The sequence below is a fragment of the Apis florea genome, unplaced genomic scaffold (assembly GCF_048593485.1).
Source record: "Apis florea isolate Af1SG1 unplaced genomic scaffold, ASM4859348v1 contig_3756_pilon, whole genome shotgun sequence".
Taxonomy (NCBI): Eukaryota; Metazoa; Arthropoda; class Insecta; order Hymenoptera; family Apidae; genus Apis; species Apis florea.
Genome location: NW_028256838.1, coordinates 715,390 through 737,940, shown reverse-complemented (window position 1 = coordinate 737,940; position 22,551 = coordinate 715,390). Strand labels below are relative to the sequence as shown.

Genomic DNA, 22,551 nt, shown 5'->3' with positions numbered 1-22,551 from the left:
ATTGTTCTTCAGATTGTTTAATTTATTCTATATTTTATTAATTTATCTATTGTAATGCATAAACTATGTGACAATAATATAAATATATATATATATAATATACATATTAAATACATCACGATATAAATATGTGAATGATAATGTACGTTTGGAACTTTTTAGAATTAAAACTTTTTGTTTAATAAAACTATTGAGCAAATTCTAGGAAAGATAGGAAAAACTTATTCGAATAGTAAAATATTATGCACATACAGAAGCATAATAGCAATATGATGATAAGAAAAGAATTTTAAGATTTTATTAACTAAACTATATATTAAAAAGAATAATTCCTCTTATAACTTTTCAAAACGATGAATGAATGAAAGAATCGCAACCGAAATATTTATTTTTCGCACAAAATGCTGATTTATAACATCACTTTCAAAAAAACTTCAAATCAACTGCTTAAATGATAAGAGCACAAGGAGCACAAAGTAAAGGTATTGAGGGATCCATGATAAACCATGGAACACCGTGTATATTGGAAAACGGGAGAAAAAATCGCCGCAGGCACGTGCACCTGTACATCCGAACAGAGAAAACTCAGCGTCGGTATTCGTTAGCAAGATGACCAAAAACGCGGATGGAGAGGCCAAGGAAAGGAGGAGAGGGTTGTAGTGCGGTTTCTTTAGTGGCGAGTGCCGCCCGATGGAAGCTTTGAGTTCCACAATGGGTCGGCTTCTTACCACCACGACAAGACGGCAGCCCGCACTTTCGAGTCTGCTTAATTAAACAAGATATCAGTGCGAGCCTTCAGGCCCTCCGGCGGGATCCTTTTCAATCCTTTCGTTTCTTTCCCCCTTTTCTCGCCCTTTTTCCTCCCCCCCCCCTCCCCCAGCTTTCTTCCACCACTCACCACCGAACTCCTTCAACTCTTGGCCAGCCTTTCCACGTGTTCGTTTCCTTAATGACGACTTCTTTCTTCGATATATTTTTTTTTCTTTTCTCTCTTCTCCTCGTTTTTTCTTTCTTTCTTTCTTTTTTTTTTTTTTTTTTTTTTTTTTTTGCTTTAAATCCTATCTTAATTCCGCATCTGCTCCTCCCAACTTCGCGCAATACGATTTTTAATTTGTTATTGTGTGTTACGAGGTTCGGTACGAATCGCGTTTCGTATTGATCATCTCTCGTTGAACGTTTTATACGGCGGATTTTGTTTCATCAAAACGGTTCTTGGTAATTTGGGAAATTTTGATACGCGATACGTGGATGCGTTCTTTTAATAATTTTGAGAAGAGATATTATTAGATATCGGTGTATGCGAAATTTCAGTTTTGAAATTGATAACGTGATATTGCTCGTTAAAATTTGTTTTATCAATAATATTGTTAGGAACTACGATATTCGTATATAACCATAAACTTGAAAACTTACTTGATATTTCGCCTGAAAATTTAATTTTCACCTTGGAATAATTTCATTTTAAAATACTGCGAATATTTATCATATTTCGTCGCTATTTTCATTTTCTTATTTTCCTTATATTGAAAATAAATATAAAAAATCATGCTACATTAGCAGCAAACTGTTACAACAAATTTGTAATAAGAATGTTGAAAATTGTATTGGATATTATATCATAAATAATAACAGCTACGTCACGTGGCTACAATCTTCGGCCCATTATATGATAATCATAACCCTTCGTAATTTAATTTATTCGACAATGCTTTGACGTTAATTGCACGAAGCATCAAGAGAACGTAACAAGAAAATTATCATCATTATTATCATCATCAAAACTGTCCTAGTCGTAAGAATTGCCCGCCTATAAATCTGGTGGTGACTCGTCGTCAGATAAGTGGTGAAATATCTCTTTTGGAACGAAGGTAGCCGAAATTACTGCTCGTGAGGTTGAATTTATTTCGGATAAAATTGGAAATGGAATTATTTATTTATTAAAGTTGTCAACGATTTGATTGCACATTGTTGTTAATTAATTCTGTACAAATCGATATTCATATTATTGAACGTGATAAATAAAAAAGAAAAGAAAGAGGGAAGAGGGAGGAAGAAAGAAAAAAAAAAGGAAAAAAAAGGAGAGAAAAGAAAAACAATACATTTGGATGAATAATTCGTTGATTGTGCATTTCCGTGCCTTTCGCTTAAATTCGCTGATTGCCGATAAAAGCGCAAAACGAAAATGAACCGCTGCACGTAAATTATACGGTCGAGATTCAACGCGTTAATTTATTACTGAATTACATGCAATTTAAATGTTACGCGTCGATCACGAGCGCATGGACAACACTAGATCTAGAATTGGTCTGTGTAAACTGCCGTCGTGTGTGTAAATTTGTGTAATCCGAAACTATCGAGAAAAAATATTTTTCGGAACGTTTTATTTTTGGAATCTTTTTTTTTTTTTCCTCCCCCCTCCTTTTTTTTACCTCGAAATCGTTCAGGAACAACATGACAACAACCGATTTCGAGAATGTACAAATAAATTGAAGGTTATCGAACCTGTAATCTACTACCTTCGATAACGGTGGATACATTTCGAGCAGAAAATATTGGAAAGTAATTGTCGAAATAGTTTTGTCGAGATAAAATAATATTTTGGGATTTGTTTCATAATGATAAATATATCGGTGAAAAATATTTGTTTAGAATTAGAATATGTACAGTAATCATTTTTTAATTAATTTTTTATTTAATCGAGTAAAAGAAAAAAAAATAAATTTATTCAGAAAATAAACTATCTATATTTTGTGATTGAACGAATATTAATCGTTTTAATGTTTAAAATTGTTGAAGATAGATGAAAGATAAGAAAATGGATAAATTCGCTCGAAATAAATAATGTACATTTTAATACGAACACTAAATAGATATATAGAAAATAGAATTAAAATGGCTTTCATCGCGCTATCATATTTCAATCTGATATATAATGTATTCTTTAGAACAAAACCTAATCTAAAAACGCTTTACCGAATTTTAAAAATGAAAAAGTTACCATCCAGCAAAAATATTGTGTATATATTACACGACGTTGATTAATTATTAAACGTATTAAATATATTTCCTCTTCCAGCGAAATATATCGAGATTTTATTACACTACTTTTTTTCCTTGAAAAGAAATTCTTCTTCCTAAAAAATTTATTCACTTTAAAGAATTGAAATAATTCTTCGATCCGAGCAACAAAATATATATATATCCATATGCATATACAGTGCATATTCACGAATTGTCATTAGAAATTGTGAATTTCTAATTACCGTTATGCAAGAATGTGCTTTTAACTTGGGAATCAAAGTTTCTCCAATGTTTACCACATTATGCAAATAGTTATAGTTATAAAGAACGTAAACGATAATATGCTTCGTCATCCAACTGCTTTGCTAACTATGCTCTCCCCTTATCTGAAGTTTCATAGGGGGAAGCATCCCGTTTAAATGGTTCAACTTTAATTAAATCGGTTACAACTAATTACGCGTATATTATTCCAAAAGAGCTGTTTTCCCAGCATAGGAATAACCCTCAAACGAGTTGTAGAGTCTCTAACAAACTGAGATTGAGATGTACAATGAAATTTCTACTATGTAATCGGTAAAGTGATATCTATTTTACATCGGATCGATATGAAAATGAAATATATTTTTTTTTAATTGTCTATCTAATTACTCGTGTAAAATTTCGATATACATTTAAGTGGTACTTTTCGATTATTGAAATAGAAATCACTCATTGAACTGATTGAATGATACAAATCAAATATTATTCGATTAATGAAATTAATGAAATATATATATATATATTTTTTTTTTTTTAGCTAACTGCATTCATCTGTTTTCTGTTTAAATATTGAAACAAAGATCGAAACAAAATTTGGAGTTTATTTTAATTGAATATATTTCTAATTCTTTAATAATCTAAGAAAAATTCAAAATACAGATTTTTGGAATTCTTTACAGTAAATTCTTAGTCAATAAATTTTAATAACTATTATACATAATTCTTAATTCTTAATATTCCAAACTTTAAAAATCTGTATAAATAAAAATTAAAAGATGATAAAACATCTCTCTAAGGATTTTTTTAAATTTAACATTTCAAATGATTAAATTTAATTAAATATTCAGATAAAGTTGTTAGAAAAATATATTTTATAGAAGACTATCCTGCTTGAAATTTTAAAATAGTTTGTAAAACTTATTCATTCTTGACTGTTTATCAATTCGAAATAAAGCGTTACAAGATTATTATAACGTACACCTAATATTTTTCAATTGATATCATTACAATTGATAACAATTTGTATTTAACGAGAAATACGAAATATTTCTCATTATATTACAAAGAAATAATTTAAAAAACACTTAAGAACATATATCGTAATATTTTTTTAATTAATTTTCAACCACAAATATGAAACACTTTTCACATCAAAAAAGATAATCCAGAAACACTCGAGATTAAATTAGTGCAACTATTAGAATAATAATTTAACAAACAGATTGGTAGATGCACGAGCGGAAGGACGAGGTGGGTGGAATACGTGTATCACCTGTTCAATTTTCGTGATAAAATGCATTGAGATCAGAATTGTGAGCTACTTGTCGCAGGACGGATTGGTAAATTTGCATGAAATACGATTGCACACTCATGACATATATCTTCCATATCGCGCAAAACATTTTGACGAGAACCATAGCTCTTTTCGTGGCCACTCCTCTCTGTTTCATTTGCATCGATGCATCCAGAACGATTCTCCATCGTTCGAAAGATACTTGTGTGCGGTGTCCAGGTTTCGCAGGCAAAGTAATATTGCGGAGACAGCGGAAAAGTTTATCTATTTCTTCGAAAGTGCATGGAAATATTTCATACTTATCTCGAGCAGAGCGTGCAAACAGAATAGGTCTCGATGGACTTGTATTGTGTAAAATATTTAACGATATTTGGACGAAGATGACGATGGAAGGTGAATAATAGATACCAAGTTAGGTCGATTGCTTCTCAGATGAACTTTGTGAGAAGTATTTTACGAAGATTGTTCCATACAGAAGAAGATAAAAAGTTGTGACTGTGTTCTATTTTTTTAAAAGTTGTTTACTTTATTTTGTATCACAAAAATGAAATTTTCTTCATACAGGCCTAATAATTAATATTATTATTTAAGTTATCGAATGATAAATATATCGTGCTTTGTAAAAATGTTTTCATTAATTAATAACAATGATAAAAAGAATTTATATTAAAATATTTATAATTGCATAAAATTTTAAATATTTCATTTTATTTTGTCCTCTATAATCCTATTATACTTTATTGTATTTTATCACTGTATCGTTAAATGGATAACAAATAGCCTGTTTATCACAATTATATTTATATTTCTGTCTAAATCTAATTTATTTAATTGATTAAAATCTAAAATCCTCGAGAATGAAACACGATTTATATTTTTAGAGAAACGATAATATAATATTATCATTCAATATTCAAAGATTTCTTTCCAGTATACATTTTATCACGTCGAGTTACGTGTTATCACGTGCACACAATTTTCACCACAACGTGTCAGCGTCACATGGCCTAACTCATCGCCTGTCTCGCGAGACATTAACACGAGCCGTCGCGACGCCACGTCGTAGATTCGAGTTTTATTAGGTAGTTACGATGTACACACATAGTCCTTGACGTCTACGTAGTTTTGGTGACGTTCGCAGAGATTACTCCCATCCTTTTGGTAAACAGAAACCACTGTCACGTGTTTGACGTCACATACCAACTTCTTCGTAACTCGTTCATCTTACGTCGCATATTTTCATCTATAAGTGTACACATACAGTTTAATTGTAAGAGTTATCTAAGAAAGTATAACATATCTTCTTGATTGTAACAGATACTTAAGAAAAATTATTAATGAATATTTACTATTTTACTAATAATGGATTTGATATTTTACTTACACCTGTGTGTTTGTATAACTATTTTTATTAGTCTTGTAGTTCTGGCTATTAATTTTTGTTATTGTTTCATAGCTAATTTTATGTAAAATGTTTTTATAATTTTAGGAATTGTTTTCGAACGACAGTGTAATACAAATGTTTTATTATATATTTATTTAATGAACTTAAAAAATTTACTACTTTTAATCTATTATTATTTTATACATTTGCATGAAACATGTTTCTTAAAAAAATTATAGATTCTTAAAATTTAAATATCGAAGGAGAAGAACGGTCGAAATTTATTGTATTTATAAACAAATTTATATAAATTTCCATTTGAAATTTACAATTCAACCCTCGTTTCAACTCCTACGGGGTATGAATATGAATCAACGCTGACACCTATGTAAAGACCCTCAGGACCTATAAAATTTGAGGTTAGAAAGATTAAAGTCAGTCGCGTAGTTTTCAGGTTATTGAACTGTTTCCAGTTTCCTCGAGAATACAACTGAAATAGGATTGATTTCTTGTGTTGAAAGATTTGCAATATTCCTGTGAATTTATTGCTATCAATTACAAAACATATTAAATATATAGATTTTTATATAGTTATATTCAATCATTATCATTATCAAGTTTTATTATAAATCTTTTTTAAATCTTCTTTGAAATAAAAACAAAAATATAACGTGAGAATTGATATTGATATGATTTAAAAATATTTTAACTCTTTTTTTAAATTATTACCTTTCGTTAATCTTTTGAAGAATGAATTTATTAAGATTTGGTAATTATTGCTTATTCATCAATTATATATATATTCTTAAATATCAGATGAATCGGATAATACCGAAAAATAAAATCTTTCATTTCTTCTGAAATTATCCTTGAATTAAAAAAAATTTAATGTATAACATCGCTATATCAATGTATTAATATATACACCAGTTTCTTTTTTGATTTATTATAATTTTTTACTAGATTAGATTATTAAACTTGAATTACATGTAATAAAATGTCGAAAAGTAATTATCGTTATTAACTTTTAACATTTAAGAAACGATATTAACTTTGAATATTTATATTAAATGAATAATTTAAGAAAATTTTACATTCACCCATTCGTTTCGACTACAATTTACCACGTTGTCGCAATACCATTATGAGATTTAAGGAAGCTACAGATTTCTTCACTGCAAACGCTTCTACCTGAGTGACATGTCGAGACTCGTGACTGGAATGTTCTTGCAATACCTGCCTAGGATATCGAAGAACGTGCATTTCGTGCGGTCGCTGCTTTTGTAATTTTGAACTGGAAACCGCGTGCCTCGAATAACGTGTTCCCTTAAGAAAATTTTCATGTACTAACGATTTTCTATAGAATGCTTTTCCTATTATTATTTTGTAACAACTATGTTACAAATGTTACTTTTCATTCAATAATTTTATTATTTATGAAATTATTTGTTTTGTTTAATTTAAATATTATACAGAATATTTCATACAATTGGATTATATCTTTTAAACAACAAAAGATTGAAAGAATTTTCACTTGACAAATTTACGATTATGCATGATTTAGTGTCTTAATATTTTTAAATTCACTTCTTTTCTTTTAAATTTAAAAATAACTTTTAAAATGTTAATTTCTCATTTTCTTTAAAGAAAGAATTATAATATTTAGTTTAAATTAATTAATTTAGTATCTATTTTATTTTTATTTGAATTTATATATACATAAACTTGAAATATTAAAGTTAAAATTGTGTGAAACATCTTCTTATATAATAGACAAATTTGTTTAGAAAATAAAAATTAATTAAAAAATCATATTAAAAATAAACGTGTATTAAAAGATTAATCAGAAAATTAAACTTTGGTATAATTTAGTATCTCATATTAATAAATTTTTATATAAAAATTCTCTTTATTAGAAACTATCACTTCCTGCAAAGATCAATACTCATGAAGGAACTTAAAGGATTCCTTATTGAAAAGCACTTTTATCCCCGAATCATGACTAGAATTTTTGCGGTATCAGCTTCCAATATTGAAGAACACACGTTTAAAATTAAGTATACATTTTCTCGAAATATAATACTTCTTTTTCTTTCATAGATTATATTTATAATACAACTTGTTTTTCCAATTTTTTTTTAAATTTCTTTTTTTTTTGATTATATTAACATATAAAATATTCAGAGCTTCTAAAAGATATAATTTTTTAAGATTTAACGATACATTGTTATACTTTCCCAATTAAAAGGGTTTATAACAAAATGATCCTTATCATTTTTCTGAGAAAAAAAAAATATACATTAACAACTAGAATTTTTGTGTACAATAAATTCAATATTCCACGATGTATCATTATGTATAAATCGGGGATATTAAATAAAAATTATATGTCATAATAAAATTAATCAAATGTAATGGATTTTATAATCGAAATTGTAAAATATTTTTCTTATAAGCTCTTATAAGACTCGTGGCACAGTGTTTGTTAGATTACAAGATCTAAAGCATATTTCACTTAATACATATATTATATGTATATGCAGTAAATTCTAAAAGTTAAGCAGATTTTCCAGCACTTGGAAAGATAAGTCCTCCCGGACTTATACACGGAAATTTCTCGTTTGGTTTTCATCCGTTGCGGTTCAAGTTCGTAGAATTAACTGCGCGTTAGTGGTGCATGTCTATGACGGATTTATAACGGCATAACCCTGTTGATGGATTTAAACCGCATGATGAAACAGCTGTAGACCGCTAACCTTTTTTTTTTTTTTTATTTTTATCCCCGCACAGGGGCATAGAAACAAGATTATAAATCGTAAGACGATTAACAAAAAGGTTTTGACAAAATAAAAATTCACGTAAATTAACGTTCAGCAAAATTAACATTCAATTGATGATGATTTATGTTATCATTATGGTGATGTTAATTTAGCTAAATTAACGATAATCTAACTAATTTATTTAATATATATATATGTATACTTGTAACCAAAAATATATAATATAATATAAGTTTAAACTATGTAATAATTATGTGCAAATAAGATGTAAATTATCAGTAATTGAAAAATTTATAAGTTAAAAATTATATTATGGTTTATAAATTAATTAAATTTATTGTTTATATAAAAGAATTGATTATCAAAATATAAAATAATTAAATTCAGAAATCTCAATATCTCTACACAATATGTATTTATTTATATAAAAATTGAAATATATTTTTCAAACGTAATTAGTATTTGAATAAAATTTTTGATTTCTTATTATTTGAAATTTATATTATTAAGTGATATATTAGAATATGTTATATTAATAACAGATATCAATAAATTATATAGTGTAAATATGAACAAGTTAATATTGGATATCAAATAATAATAAATACGAATATTATATTTTCATAAAAAAATAAAAACAAATATTTAATAAAATAAAAAATAATTAGATCCTGGATAGTAAAGATATTCGAAGATTTGTTGATTAATATGTGAAGAGAATAATATTGTTCTTTGTTATATAATTGTTTTATCTAAATTTTAATATTAATATTTTCATTTATTTTGGTAGATTTTTAATGGAAATATTTTCTGAATTAATGGAATTCTAATTTTCTATTTTTTTGAATTTTAAGAAACACAAATATTATTTAATAAATGAAAACAAAAATTAGGCTAAAAAGAACAATTTAAATTTATAAATTTTTCTCAATTTACATACGTATTCTATTCGAGTAAAAAATAAATATATTAAATAATAATTGTTTAAACAATGTATATTAATAATTGTAATTAATAATAATAATTGTAATAACCGTGTAATTAGGTTGATTATAAAAGCAAACGAATCGCGATTGCAAGATAGAAAATAAAAATTCGTCAGGCATGAATACAGAGGAAAAACACGAATGTGAAGATTATTATCCTCTGGATGAAATTTAATTAAACCGCGTTGCATTTATGTTAAACGGATTAAAACCATTTGTTTGTGTTCACAGGCCTGAATTTCGCGAATACAGCAGTAGACCGAGCAGTATACCATTCTCTAAGATTGAATAATTCTAAAGTTGAGAATTTACATCATTTACATTCTCTGTTTATCAGTGCCATGTTGACTTTTACCTTAATGCATCAAATAGAAGAAAGAACGAAACTCTCGAACCGACAAAACGTGAATATATCGTTTTAGATCAAATATTTTAGTTGAGACAAGACGATAATTATAGTTAATTTGTTTACTTACAATCTATAATTTTCATCACTAATAATTCTTAATAATTATATTATATAATTGCATAATTTCTTTTCCATTCTACTTTTTAAATCATTTTTATTTAATGTGTCTATAGTTTTGGAAAAGAAGTACATTTTTTAGAGAGATGGAATAAAAAGAATTTGCTCTTTGCAAATGCTCGAAACGTTTTACCTGAAATTATTGCTAAAATATTGTAATCTCTGTCTTAATTATTCGACTAATGATGCTGATGAATGAAACGATATTTATTTTCTCATTTCTTTGATCACGATTTCTAACTACACGTTCTTCAAATAATTTTCCTTATTGTCATTGAAATTTATCAGCAATAATTAATGATATAAAAAACGTTTGAGATTAAAGGAAACAGATGGATCTAATAACTATTATTGCAATTAACCAAAATTGATTATTTTTCGTGAGACATTCTATTTTTAAATGAAATATTCCTCAGATAATCATTAATTGCATTTTGAAATTAAAAATTGAAAACTATTCACCATTATTTATCACCATTAATACAATAGTGTGCCATTTTTATTCAAATAAAGAATAAAGTAGCATAACATTTTATTATTTTGTGACATTCAATAATTTCATATTTTCATATTTGTTAATGATAGGTAGATACACCTGACAGCGTACTGCAAAGTGGATTAGGCATGGGACCAGATATGGGGCACACTATTTTACGTTCTATGGTTGATCCAAGAGATTACGATCGATTAAGATATTTGCAAATGAATGGAGGTCAGCCAAACAGCTTCGAAGAGACCATACATAGGGTATGATTTTCACATATAATAAATAATTAATGATAATTTACAAATATAATAATATTTAAATTGTTGAATTTCATATAATACTTCATTATCATCAAGCTATTATGTTATAAATTATCGTTTTCATTATTCATATAATTTACAGTAATTCACTTTTTGTTTCTAAAAAATAAACAAATGTGACAATAATTGTAGATAAAAGTGTTTTAAAAGTAGACTAAAAAAATGATTAATTTATAAAATACTAAGGAAAAATCATTGTACAATAATTAATACTGTAAATAACAATATAATAATTTATTATAACATAATGCAAAAAAATAAATAAAAAAAATTCATTTGAGAGAATCAAGTCTTTTTGCTATTTAAAAAAATAAAAATATAATTTTCATTTTCTCATTCTATAATATATAATCATTCAATCATATTTTTACCAGAAACATTTATTATAACTTTCTTTATCGAAGGAGTAGACAAAAATCAATTTATCGTTTGTTTGTTATTCGTAATTGAAATTATTTACATTTATCGACAAAATTTTTCAATTTTTAGTCAATGTAGAGAGAGAGAGAGAGAGAGATTTTTTACTGGTTTATATTTTTCAGTTGAAAGTTCAAGAGGCACTGAGAAAGAAGGAACGATTTCATAAAGAACACGAAGAGGTGAGTGCAATTTAAATTAAAGTTCACTCTTCCCTTTTTTTAATTTACTAATGAATTCTTGTCTATACGAATGCCAAATAAGGAAAGTGGGTACATTTATGAAAGAAGAGCGAATAGACGCAATAAGCATGATCAATTTAATAGCGTATTTCTCTCGCAACTTCTATTTTCATCCTTATCAACCATAGAAATACGAATTTATCAAGATTTATATTCTATCGAAAACAAATATCTCTTCAAAAAGGATACATATTTTTCCTATTTAATTATATTTTAATAAATTTGTAATTATTATGGAGTAAAAATTTATTGTGACGTAATTATTATAACTTTTAATGGACAAATTTCAAAAGCATATAGAAATAATCGAAGAATTAAAAAATATATAAATAATATCACATTATATAAAAAAATTTATAAAATTTGTCAAACAAAATTGCAAATTTTTCTCCATATTTCATGGAGATGAAAAAGGAAAACTCGAGATATTTCATCATTAGGTTAAATACAGTAGAATTCCATTTACGAATCTCATCTAATGCTCTATTTATCGTACTTGTGTTGAACTCTTGACTATACCGAGCGTCACTCCAATTATACGAACATTTACAATTCTGCTAACATTAATTACCCGAAGAATGAGCAAATGTATGTTCGACTTTAGTTATCCAATTGTGAATTATGACTATTTGAATAATTTTCTAAATACACTTGGATAAGTATCATTTTTTTTTTCTAAAATAAAATAAATAATTTCTATGTATATATTTAACGTGTAAAGAATATTACAAGAACATTACATTTTCATATATTTTATGAGGAAACATAAATTACACTTTCATTTTTATTTTAATTTCCTTAAATACCTTTTTTCATTTTCGAGATGTGCATTATTTTCAATTGATTCTCGTAGTAAGAAATGATCTGTTTGTATTTTGAATATTAAAGAGAATTTTTCGAAAGATTAGAGATTTTCTTAATAACTTTTTAAAAGCATTAATCTCGTCTTCCTCTAATCTCTAAGTACTAACGATGGACGTGTGTGGAAATAAGTCGTAAAGGAGCTCGTAGAGAGAACTTGGAATGGTGTCGTTGAAGTTTGTGGAGAGGACTAGTCAAAATTTGAAATGGACAACGCGAAGAATCAACTGGATTATCTAAGATTGAAGTTTTTAAGCTTCTTTGTAATAATAAATAGAGTTTGTCGTCCAATTTAAAAACGAAAATTCATTGCCACGTTAGATTTTATTTGTAAATCGGTTTCTATCTTCTGAAAAGAATACAATTTTGATCATTCATTAATCAATGAAAATTTATATAGAAGGAAATGAAAAATTATTAGTATATTGCTATTTACAGAATATACTGTCAAAAAGAAATCATAGGATATAGAAGATGATCTTATTTAATATATGGGATATATTCTTTGAAGGATTAATTCTAGATGTTAAAAAAAAAAACATAAAAATTGATATAAAAAAATATCGATTGATTTATTTATTAAATTATTTACTATTTAATTTCGCGTTAGATGAAGCGAGACGAGAATAGAATGGTGTAACAAAGATAAAATGATCTCACTCCTCTTCCATCTCCTTTCTCCATCTAATACAAACCTCAATTATTTATAATTTAATAAAAAAATCTTAGCCAATATTTTTAAATAGAAACTCTCCTGTTTGTTTCAATCAAAATCAAACTTCATTTTCTTAAAGATTTTCCAAAATTGTAATCATTTATTAACAAAGGCACTTTTTGATCGATCAAAAATAAAATTAATCGAAATGGTAAGCGACACCAAGTAATTCTGTACTCTGTACATTTTTAATTACACGAAACTGAGGAGAAAACGTGATGCGAGAAAAGTTAGAGCCACCCTTTTAGAAAATTTAAGGGATCGAAATGGGTCTCAGAAATTGGCCGAAACTGTCTTGTTCTCCTGGCCCTGGGCTACTCGAGCAGGCAGAAAAAGACAGAAAGAAATAAAGCGGAGAGTTTCCTTTGAGGCTGGAGAACAATATGGAAATAAAGGTCGGTATCCGTGTAAAAGTTTTAGCGTCACTTCTACCTTCGAAGGTTTACTGCTCCCTGGGGAGGACCTTCTTTCTTTTGCTCCCCTACCTACCTTCTATTTTCTTCACCAACCGGTTGACTTCTCCTTTGCCACGCGAGGAACTGCGGGATAATCCCGTGGGCGACCACCTCGTCAACCATCCTCATCATCCTCCACTCCTTCGCCCCTTCCTTATCCTTGTGATTGATATAATATTTTAGCCGCGTAAATTGTTAAACATTCCAGATGCAATAGGAATGGAAACAGTGAGATTTTTGTTCTTTAAATAATAATTAGGCTGCGGATTGAATGATGAACGTAAAATAAAATTTTTATGAATTTTATGAAATAAAGTTTAAAACAGAGATATTTTGAATATTTTTTTTTTTTTTTTTTTGAGAGAGAAATAAAACTATATTCAAGTATTAATAGATATATTAATGATATACAAGAATCACAATCACAATTTGTTTTATAATAATAATAATCATATGTATAAATTTTGCTCTGCACGAATCCATTTCCATTTCTGAACGAATGATTTTTCATTATTCATTTTCATTATACTTTAATATAATTAAAATATCAATAATTTACTTTCTTTTTTCAAAATTGTAAAATTAAAATAATTTTCTTTTAAATATAAGTATGCAAAAACTAGATTAAATTTATTTTTCAGATATAATAAGATTTCTAATAATTCTTTTGTCAATCTAATATTTGGAAGATTCGTAATTACAATAGAAATTATTTTAGCAACATTTTGAAAATGTTAAGCGATAAATCAATGGAGTAGTCAGATCCAGTCTAAAGTACACTGTCGAACCTGTCAATGCAGTGTTTCGAATTTGAACATGTAAGCAAAATGGATTTCTGTAAAACTACTAAATTCAAATTATTAATTTCTAGATTTTAAGTTCTTAAATCTAGACAATTGGAGCTTTTTAAATGTCTTTTTCTTAAATTTATACTTTTCTTCAATTTATTGGTGACAATAATCAAGTTCTTTTGTATCAAATAATAATCGAAATTGGAGTGACATATTTTTTTACAAATTATATCTATATTTTAATATAAGATATCATGGATTTTAATCTGAAAAATCAATATTTCAAATAATCAATTTAATATGGATTATGCTAAGTGTTTATAACATAACACTTAATTAAGTTAATACATATAAAATAAAGATAATGTATGGATATTCATTAGGTTATTCATTTTGTAAGAGCGAAATAAATTTATAAATCGTTTTTTAATAAATCTAATATACCAGAAATCTTTCATATTAAATCTTTCATATAAAAAGAAATAACTAATTTACATAATACTTATGTAATTTTTTTGAATCTCTAATTTTATACCTTTAAACTATAAAAATATTTTATATTTTGATTAATCGTGAACACATCAATGAAATATATAACAGATAACAGTCTTTTTATCAATCAAAGTAGAAAAAAAGTAGTATCTAATAAATAAAACAGTATGGAATAAATGGAATAAATGAATTTTTTTCAAAAGTATTTTCATGCTTTAAGCATCTTAAAATTAGACTTCAAAATTAATACTTTTAAAAAACATTGTTTATATTATAATTATTACATACACTTTTCATATAAACAATAATTTATTCACAAGAATGTTTCTTCTTTTGAAAGAAAGAATTATAACAAATTAATACATTATTTTCATTTTATTTAAACGTTTCTCAATCAAATCACGCATCGTTAAATATAATTGGCCGACTAAATTTCGTCAACAACAAGAGACCAACAATACGAAGTTAATACCACGTTTCTAATCAAGTAATCGAATGGAGGGTTCATTCATTCGTCCTCGTTATTGTCCTGTTTCAGATACTGAGGGACATCCGGCAGGGTTTAATGCAGCTTGGTCGGGACGGACGGGGTCAGCTCCCTGGAGGTGAGTACGTCAAGGAGTGTAACCTCTAGCTAGTTGTCGCCTCTCCGCGACTTACAGCTCAGCCAGCTCGATTCAACCGGGCCACGTCCTCATTCGTGTGTATGTGTATTCTATGGAGCGTGTCTGCCTTGAGCAGAAACGAGCCACGTGCCAGCCAGAGCCTTGAGAATCGACTCCCAAACGCCTGACACTTCGTACATCTCAGCGCGCCCTCTAGGGACTCATTTAGCGCTTTCGTTCCTCCAATGATTCTTCCCGTGATATTTTTTAAAGAATCTCGGCGCGATGAAACGGAACGCTCTTGTAGAGGAAAATTTCTCGAGCGAAAGAGATGAAACTGAATCGTCTCCCAGACAAAATTTTTCCTCGAATAAGAGAAATTTTCGAAGGAAATGGATTTGACGTAATGGTTTTTCATATGATACATAGCGCTCTGAAAATATGAAATTTTTGTATGTTACACTCTTTGAAGAAGAAGATTTGAGAATGGAAATTTTTTTCTTTTTAAACATTTTTTGTTTATGGTATAATAAAAGTTTATAGAAATATTTTTCAAGAAATAAAGTAGAAATGGCTTCCTTCTGCAATAATATATTTCATGGATATGTTGAAAATATTCAAAAATTTCTGCTGTATCGAATTTCTTGTTCGAATTTTGTATTATCAAGATATTGTGTGATGAGCTAGTTTATTCATTCGATATTTAAATAATTGGATAAAAATTGGATATAAAAATCGTTATCTTTGTATTTTTGTATCTATGTATTTTTTACAAAATGTAAAAATAATTTTTTTACTGAAATAAGAATTTTTATTTAACATGTATTCTTCTTTCTTTCCTCAATCAATGTTCGTTCTCTTTTTTCGTGTCAGCTCCTGATCTCTAGTACCATTGTTGAGAACTAAAAACTTTGCCATAGCGTTTTCTATTGTACATTATAGTAGCCTTTGTTCGACGAAAAAATTCATTTTAGAAAATTTCTATAAAGTCATTCAATTACGAAACTTTTAAATATAAATTAATTTATTATATATCGTGTTCGATGTAAGAATGATTTGTTTCATTGCAATATTTACCTCTAACGTAAAATTCTATCGTTCTTAATTAAAATATCTTAGTATTTAAAAATTAGGACATTTTACAATCCAAAACAATTAAAATTTATTATCTTTTTTAATGATTATTAAATTAGTTTTGCAAAATTTCGAGATAAATAAAAAAGTTTTCGATAAACTTTATGTGAGTTTAAGTAACATACAATAATTCTGTTTCATATGAAATATTATAAATATGCACAATATTTTTAATTTACAAAATATAAAAGAATGAAATTTTTTCGTTCTGTCTAAGTTTTATTAATAAAATTTAATTGTTCTATTTTATTGTAAAACTTATTTCCAGATGAAATTACATTTAAAAGATTGAAAATTTAAGAAAATTTGAAGATTAATTTACACATAATATTAAAAATATTTAATAAAATATAAATCATTTTATCCTTATAAATATTTTCATGGGCGACTGTACATCTTGAAAATAAAAAAATTTCCAATTCTACGATTCATCTTCGAGCACAGTAAAACGGTCTAGCAAACTCCGGCCACCCATTTCTGAAACGTCCTGTACAGAATGCCATAAAGAGGATCAAATAAAATATCAAGAGTAATGTTTCGGATATCCTTTAAATTCCGTATTACCGATTTATCACTGACTGGGGGAGTTTTATTTGCGATTGCATCGCCGACGAAGGCAATAGCACCGCCACGCTACGAAGCCCCTTCTATGTGCAGGCTAATCTCGTTATCGTCAACAACCGTCGACTGCTTTCTCCGCTGGCTCGCTTTTCCCGATCCCCTCGTTTTTTCTCGCGCCCACACGCACGTGCACGATCCTCAGACGCTTGATTTCGCCCAGCCTTTCTCACCAACGCCACTCGAGGTCTTCTCGCGTCTCGAATTACCACGCATTAGCGCCACACGCTGCACTTTATAGGAAAGAAAGACCGTGCGATTTCTCTTCGGGAAGAAGTTCCTAGTGAAAGAATAAGAAGCATTTAATCCGTATCCTATTGATTGAACTTTCTTTATCGTAAATGGAAGAATGAAATTGACGATGAGAGAAGAATTTAAAATGTATATTTGAAAACATTTCGTATACAGTGTGCATACTATTGTAATTATAAATAATAATATATATATATATATGTCTTTAAATTAAAATTTAATTTTATATTAATATTAAATTATTTTATTTAAAAAATAATAATTTATTTAAATCAAAAAATTAAACCAATGTACAGAATGTTAATGTAGAATAGCTTTGGAAGATCGATTCTAAAGGCTAAAACAAATATTTGAGTAGTAATTGCTTTATTATTCGAATTAATAGGGAGATAAGAGCATCATAATATTTTTTAATATAGATGATTATGAATATCCCAGTATACTTTTGCCAATTCTGTAGTATTCTTTCTAATTCTAATTTTTTAAATATTTTTGATTTCATTTCAATAATTAACACGTTTTAAGTATGTACAATGTCATGTTCAAAATAAATATTACTTTTATATTGTTATAATACGGAAATTAATATTTAATATTACATAAAATTTTATGATGGAATAAATAAGAAGTAAAAAGATAGATTTATTGGTGGAGTAAATTATCTATATTTTAAGTATGAACGAAACTATTGAAGCGTTCATAATAAACCTTTGTTAAATTTCAGTCATAAGATAACTTCATGATTTAATTAGATAATGTATAATATAATTACAGATAATAATGTTTCAGTATTTATATAATATAATAGATTTACAATGGATATTTCATTAAAGAACATTGAAATTTATTTATTACAGAGAAATTAAAGATTTTTAAATATTTTTCTACTATTCTCAAAAAAAGTCAAAAATTATTACAAATTATTACAATCATTAAAATACGAAATATTAATAAAATGTTCTGTTTAAATAAATAAATAATAATAATAATAATAAAATATCTTAAAAGATTTCATTTTCAATATCCAGATGACACTTACATGTACGATGAAGATGCACGTTGTGGAGGAGGATTGGGCTTGGGTCCTGGAGGTCAACATTGGTATGACGAACCACCATATGAGTCAGATCCCGAAGATTTCCTTATGGGGGCAAGTGGTGGGCCAGTGCCAACTGCGACTATACAAAATGGAAGGTAAAATACAACAAATATATTTTTAACCGACCCTGAATCGTTTGTGAGGACGTGACGTTCATTTATGAGAAAGTGAGGTTAGGGAAAAAGAAAAGAAGATTTAAAATAGAATAACACAATGCCATGCGCTTGACATATCATATAATCATATAAAACATAACAAAATATTTAATATGTAATAAATAATTGCATGAGCATTATTATTGATAATGAAACGAATTACAATTACGTGCCCATGCTTATACGATGTACATGTATATTTATAGACTGTTTTATTGAAAATCTTGATATAAATTACTTATATCGGTATTTTAAAGTTTTACTTTCCCGATAATTCTATATTATTTTTCTCGTAATATTTTATTTAATTAAATATTAAATATTATTAATATCAAATATTATTTTTCGAAATAAAAATAATATAAAATATTTTGTAAAATGTTTGCTTCAAAATATCTTCGTGTTTAAAATATTACAGAAAGTGAAATTTTTAAAACTTTCTTAATTTTTTTAAATTATATCTATAAAAACAATTTTTCCCAACAATATTTTATACATTTCCTTTCATTAAAAATATAACTATGAAAAAATAATACATTCAATTTTATAACACATCAATATTTTTCTGAAATAACATTGTAAAAATCATTAGTCGCTATTAAACAAATTACATTTTTTTCAATTTTTTGAGAACGATATATTCTTATCGATTTTAAATACATTTACGTCGATCGAAGGATTGAAAATATTATTCTCGTTTCAGAGTATGTTTCACGCTAAATTTAAAGCCGGAGAACAGAAGTGAGGGAATTATTTCGCTTCGAACTGCCGGGGACATCAGCCTCCCACGAGATCGCTCTAGGAAAGGAGCAACATCGACAATGCGAGGGCTTATTGTGCCACAAGGTCACAATAATCCACCGGCCATCATACCACTTACACATTCGAGAGCTTCTCGAGAAAGTGGAGACTACGCGAGCAGCGATGTCCAGGTAAGTTCACACAAAGAATTCCCTATCGAGAGATATCAGATATACATATATATAGTCTTATCAGAACAATAAATGGTATAAAGAGAATATCGAACTATTTTATATACGATAATACAAATCATTGTTTCAATGTCTAATTTTTTTCCAAACAATGTTTGTTTCAGAATTTATAGATGTTTTATTTGGCAATTATATAATTTTTATTTATATTTAATATTATATATATATAATTTATATTTGTTTTATAAATATTTTAAAATAATAACATTAGAGATTTTTTTATCGAATAGAAAAATTAAATACAATCAAGCTCAAGATAATCTTTATTTGTTTTTGAAAACAATAAAATATAATTATCTGACGATATTGAACAACAAACAGGTTTTCGTGTTGATCTTATTGTCTCACATACGTATGAATATTCATATTTTAGTTTGAACTTTTGTATCGTCGCTTATTATGAATTTTGAATTAGCTTTTCGTTTATTTATTGATGTTTACATGGTAAATACGTAGAAATTTTATCATAAAAGAGTGATAAATTCTCGTTTCAATTTCATGTCAGAAAAAATAATATTGCACAATTGATTAATTTTTTCATTATCTTATAAAGGGATGTCAGAATCATTAATAATTATATTACAAGTATATGTTATTTTATAAGTAATTTATTAAATTTTTGAAATAAAAAAACTGTCGACTGTGTCGGTGGACACGAATAGGAATGATTTTTCAACAAATGGTATTCAATTTTTTATTACAAGCATCAAATATTATTACTATTGATATCATTAAAACACTTAAATTTTATTCATTAATGCAATTGCTATTAACTACATTACTAACATTGTAATCTTTATTATAATGTAATATAATCGTTAAATTTTTAGAAATATTAATATTAATACTACAATTGATATAATTTTGTTCAAACTCATTTGTTAAAATAAATTTATTACGACAAAATTTGATATACTTTGTGTGAAAGTTATGAAAGTATAATGAAAGCTCTATATTCACAGAAATATAATTTAAGATTCTCCGCCAATATTCGAAAAAAATAATTAATTGAGAATATTACTTAGAGATAAAAAAAAAAAATTAAAAAGTATTCTTCAAGCAAAAATAAAATAATTGTATTAACAACTTTATTATTTAACAATTAATAATAAAAATCTCTCCACATAAATAAATGTACCATAACTTAATAGTATTACAATATGCAGCATTAAAATATTTAACATTTATCTTTCATTTCATGTATTTATTATTATTTTTATTATACAATTATATTAAATAAATTTAAATTTCTATATACTTTATAGACCATAACAAAGTCACAAATAAAACTTTCACGTAAAAAAAGTAAAAATTCTATTTTCAAAACTCACTCAAAAAATAGAGAATATGATGTTGAAATCATTTTTTGTTTCATTTCAATATCTCAATCGATTGCTGAGATATCAGAATTTCATAGCGTTTTAAAACAGTGTAAAGATTATAAATGGACCTACATTTTTTCCTGGAAATGCATACATTCTTCCAGGAATCGCTTGTCTTTTGAAATAGGTCAGTGAGACGAGACACGAATGAGAGATCCGAATGAGTGACAAAGATGATGAAAGAGTAAATGGTTAAAAATTATCCTTTTCTTTACACGACGATATCTCGGGAACCAGAAGTCACATCAAGATAAATAATAGAACGTTTTAAAGAGTAAAGTTCTATATTTCTAATGATCATTCATTCGTTGAATGAAAATTAATATCTTAATTATAACGGTTTAAATTTTTCCTAAGTTTAATAAGATTTGATCAAGTTTGAAGATAAATTTCATGATTAGTACGTTTAATTCTGAAAAAATAACGATATATTGAAAACTTTAAGTTGATTTAAAATCTTAGATTGAAGTAAATTAATAAACTCTTTATTTAATTTGAGTTTAATTGTTATTGAAGAAATTTTATTTTTTCATAAAAAAAAAGATCTTCAAATCTTTTTTTCCCTAATTTCTTTATTCGTGATTTTGGTCTTATTTTAGCTTGAAAAATCATCTCTTAAATTTTGGAATACTGTTCATTCATGTATATTAGAAATACATAATAAAATTGAGCTTTTTGATTGTACACATTTAATCGTTAATAAAAAAATTAATCATAAAACTGTAATAATTTATTAATTTTAAAGTGATCGTAAGAATCCAATAGATAATTAAAAAATTTATATTAATTCGTACTTAAGTTGTTCAAATTATTATTTAATTGTGAATACGAGCATTTCATGTCTTTCATGTCTTTCGTATCAAGATATCAAATATTAACGTCTTCATCGTCATAGAATTTCTTTCTAATTAGAGATGCATAGCAAATTGGTTTGACACTCATGAATATGGATATTTATCGTATCGATTAGTTGTGCACCATCAAAGGTTCTCTAGTATAGTTTTACCATTCTAACAGATATTAAGAGACTTCTTTCTTCAATTCACGTAGAGAACTGCGCTAACACAGCTACGTATATATCTATGCGAACTAAACGATGTGTCTCTTTCTCGCAATATGCTTTCTCGTTGAGCTCGCTTAACGAACCGAACATAACGAATCGAGCGTTGTGGAAATCGAATATCTCGATGCATGAAATACGACTGTTTAATTCAGAAGTGGATCACACGAAAAGAAATTTTCTTTTTAATAAACTGACAATATTTCCATGTTATATTTATATCTA

At 27.0% G+C, this 22,551-nt stretch overlaps 1 protein-coding gene across 1 annotated transcript in view; it reads left to right on the top strand.

Moving 5' to 3' along the window:
• Positions 1–22,551, top strand: part of LOC100871988 (uncharacterized) — an 87,872-nt gene that overhangs the window by 53,549 nt on the left and 11,772 nt on the right. Inside the window, exons 5-9 of the mRNA XM_086914908.1 lie at positions 10,835–10,996; positions 11,599–11,655; positions 15,568–15,634; positions 18,667–18,832; positions 19,596–19,824. Coding sequence (XP_086771034.1) covers positions 10,835–10,996; positions 11,599–11,655; positions 15,568–15,634; positions 18,667–18,832; positions 19,596–19,824 — 681 coding nt within the window. The remainder of the gene's footprint in view (positions 1–10,834; positions 10,997–11,598; positions 11,656–15,567; positions 15,635–18,666; positions 18,833–19,595; positions 19,825–22,551) is intronic.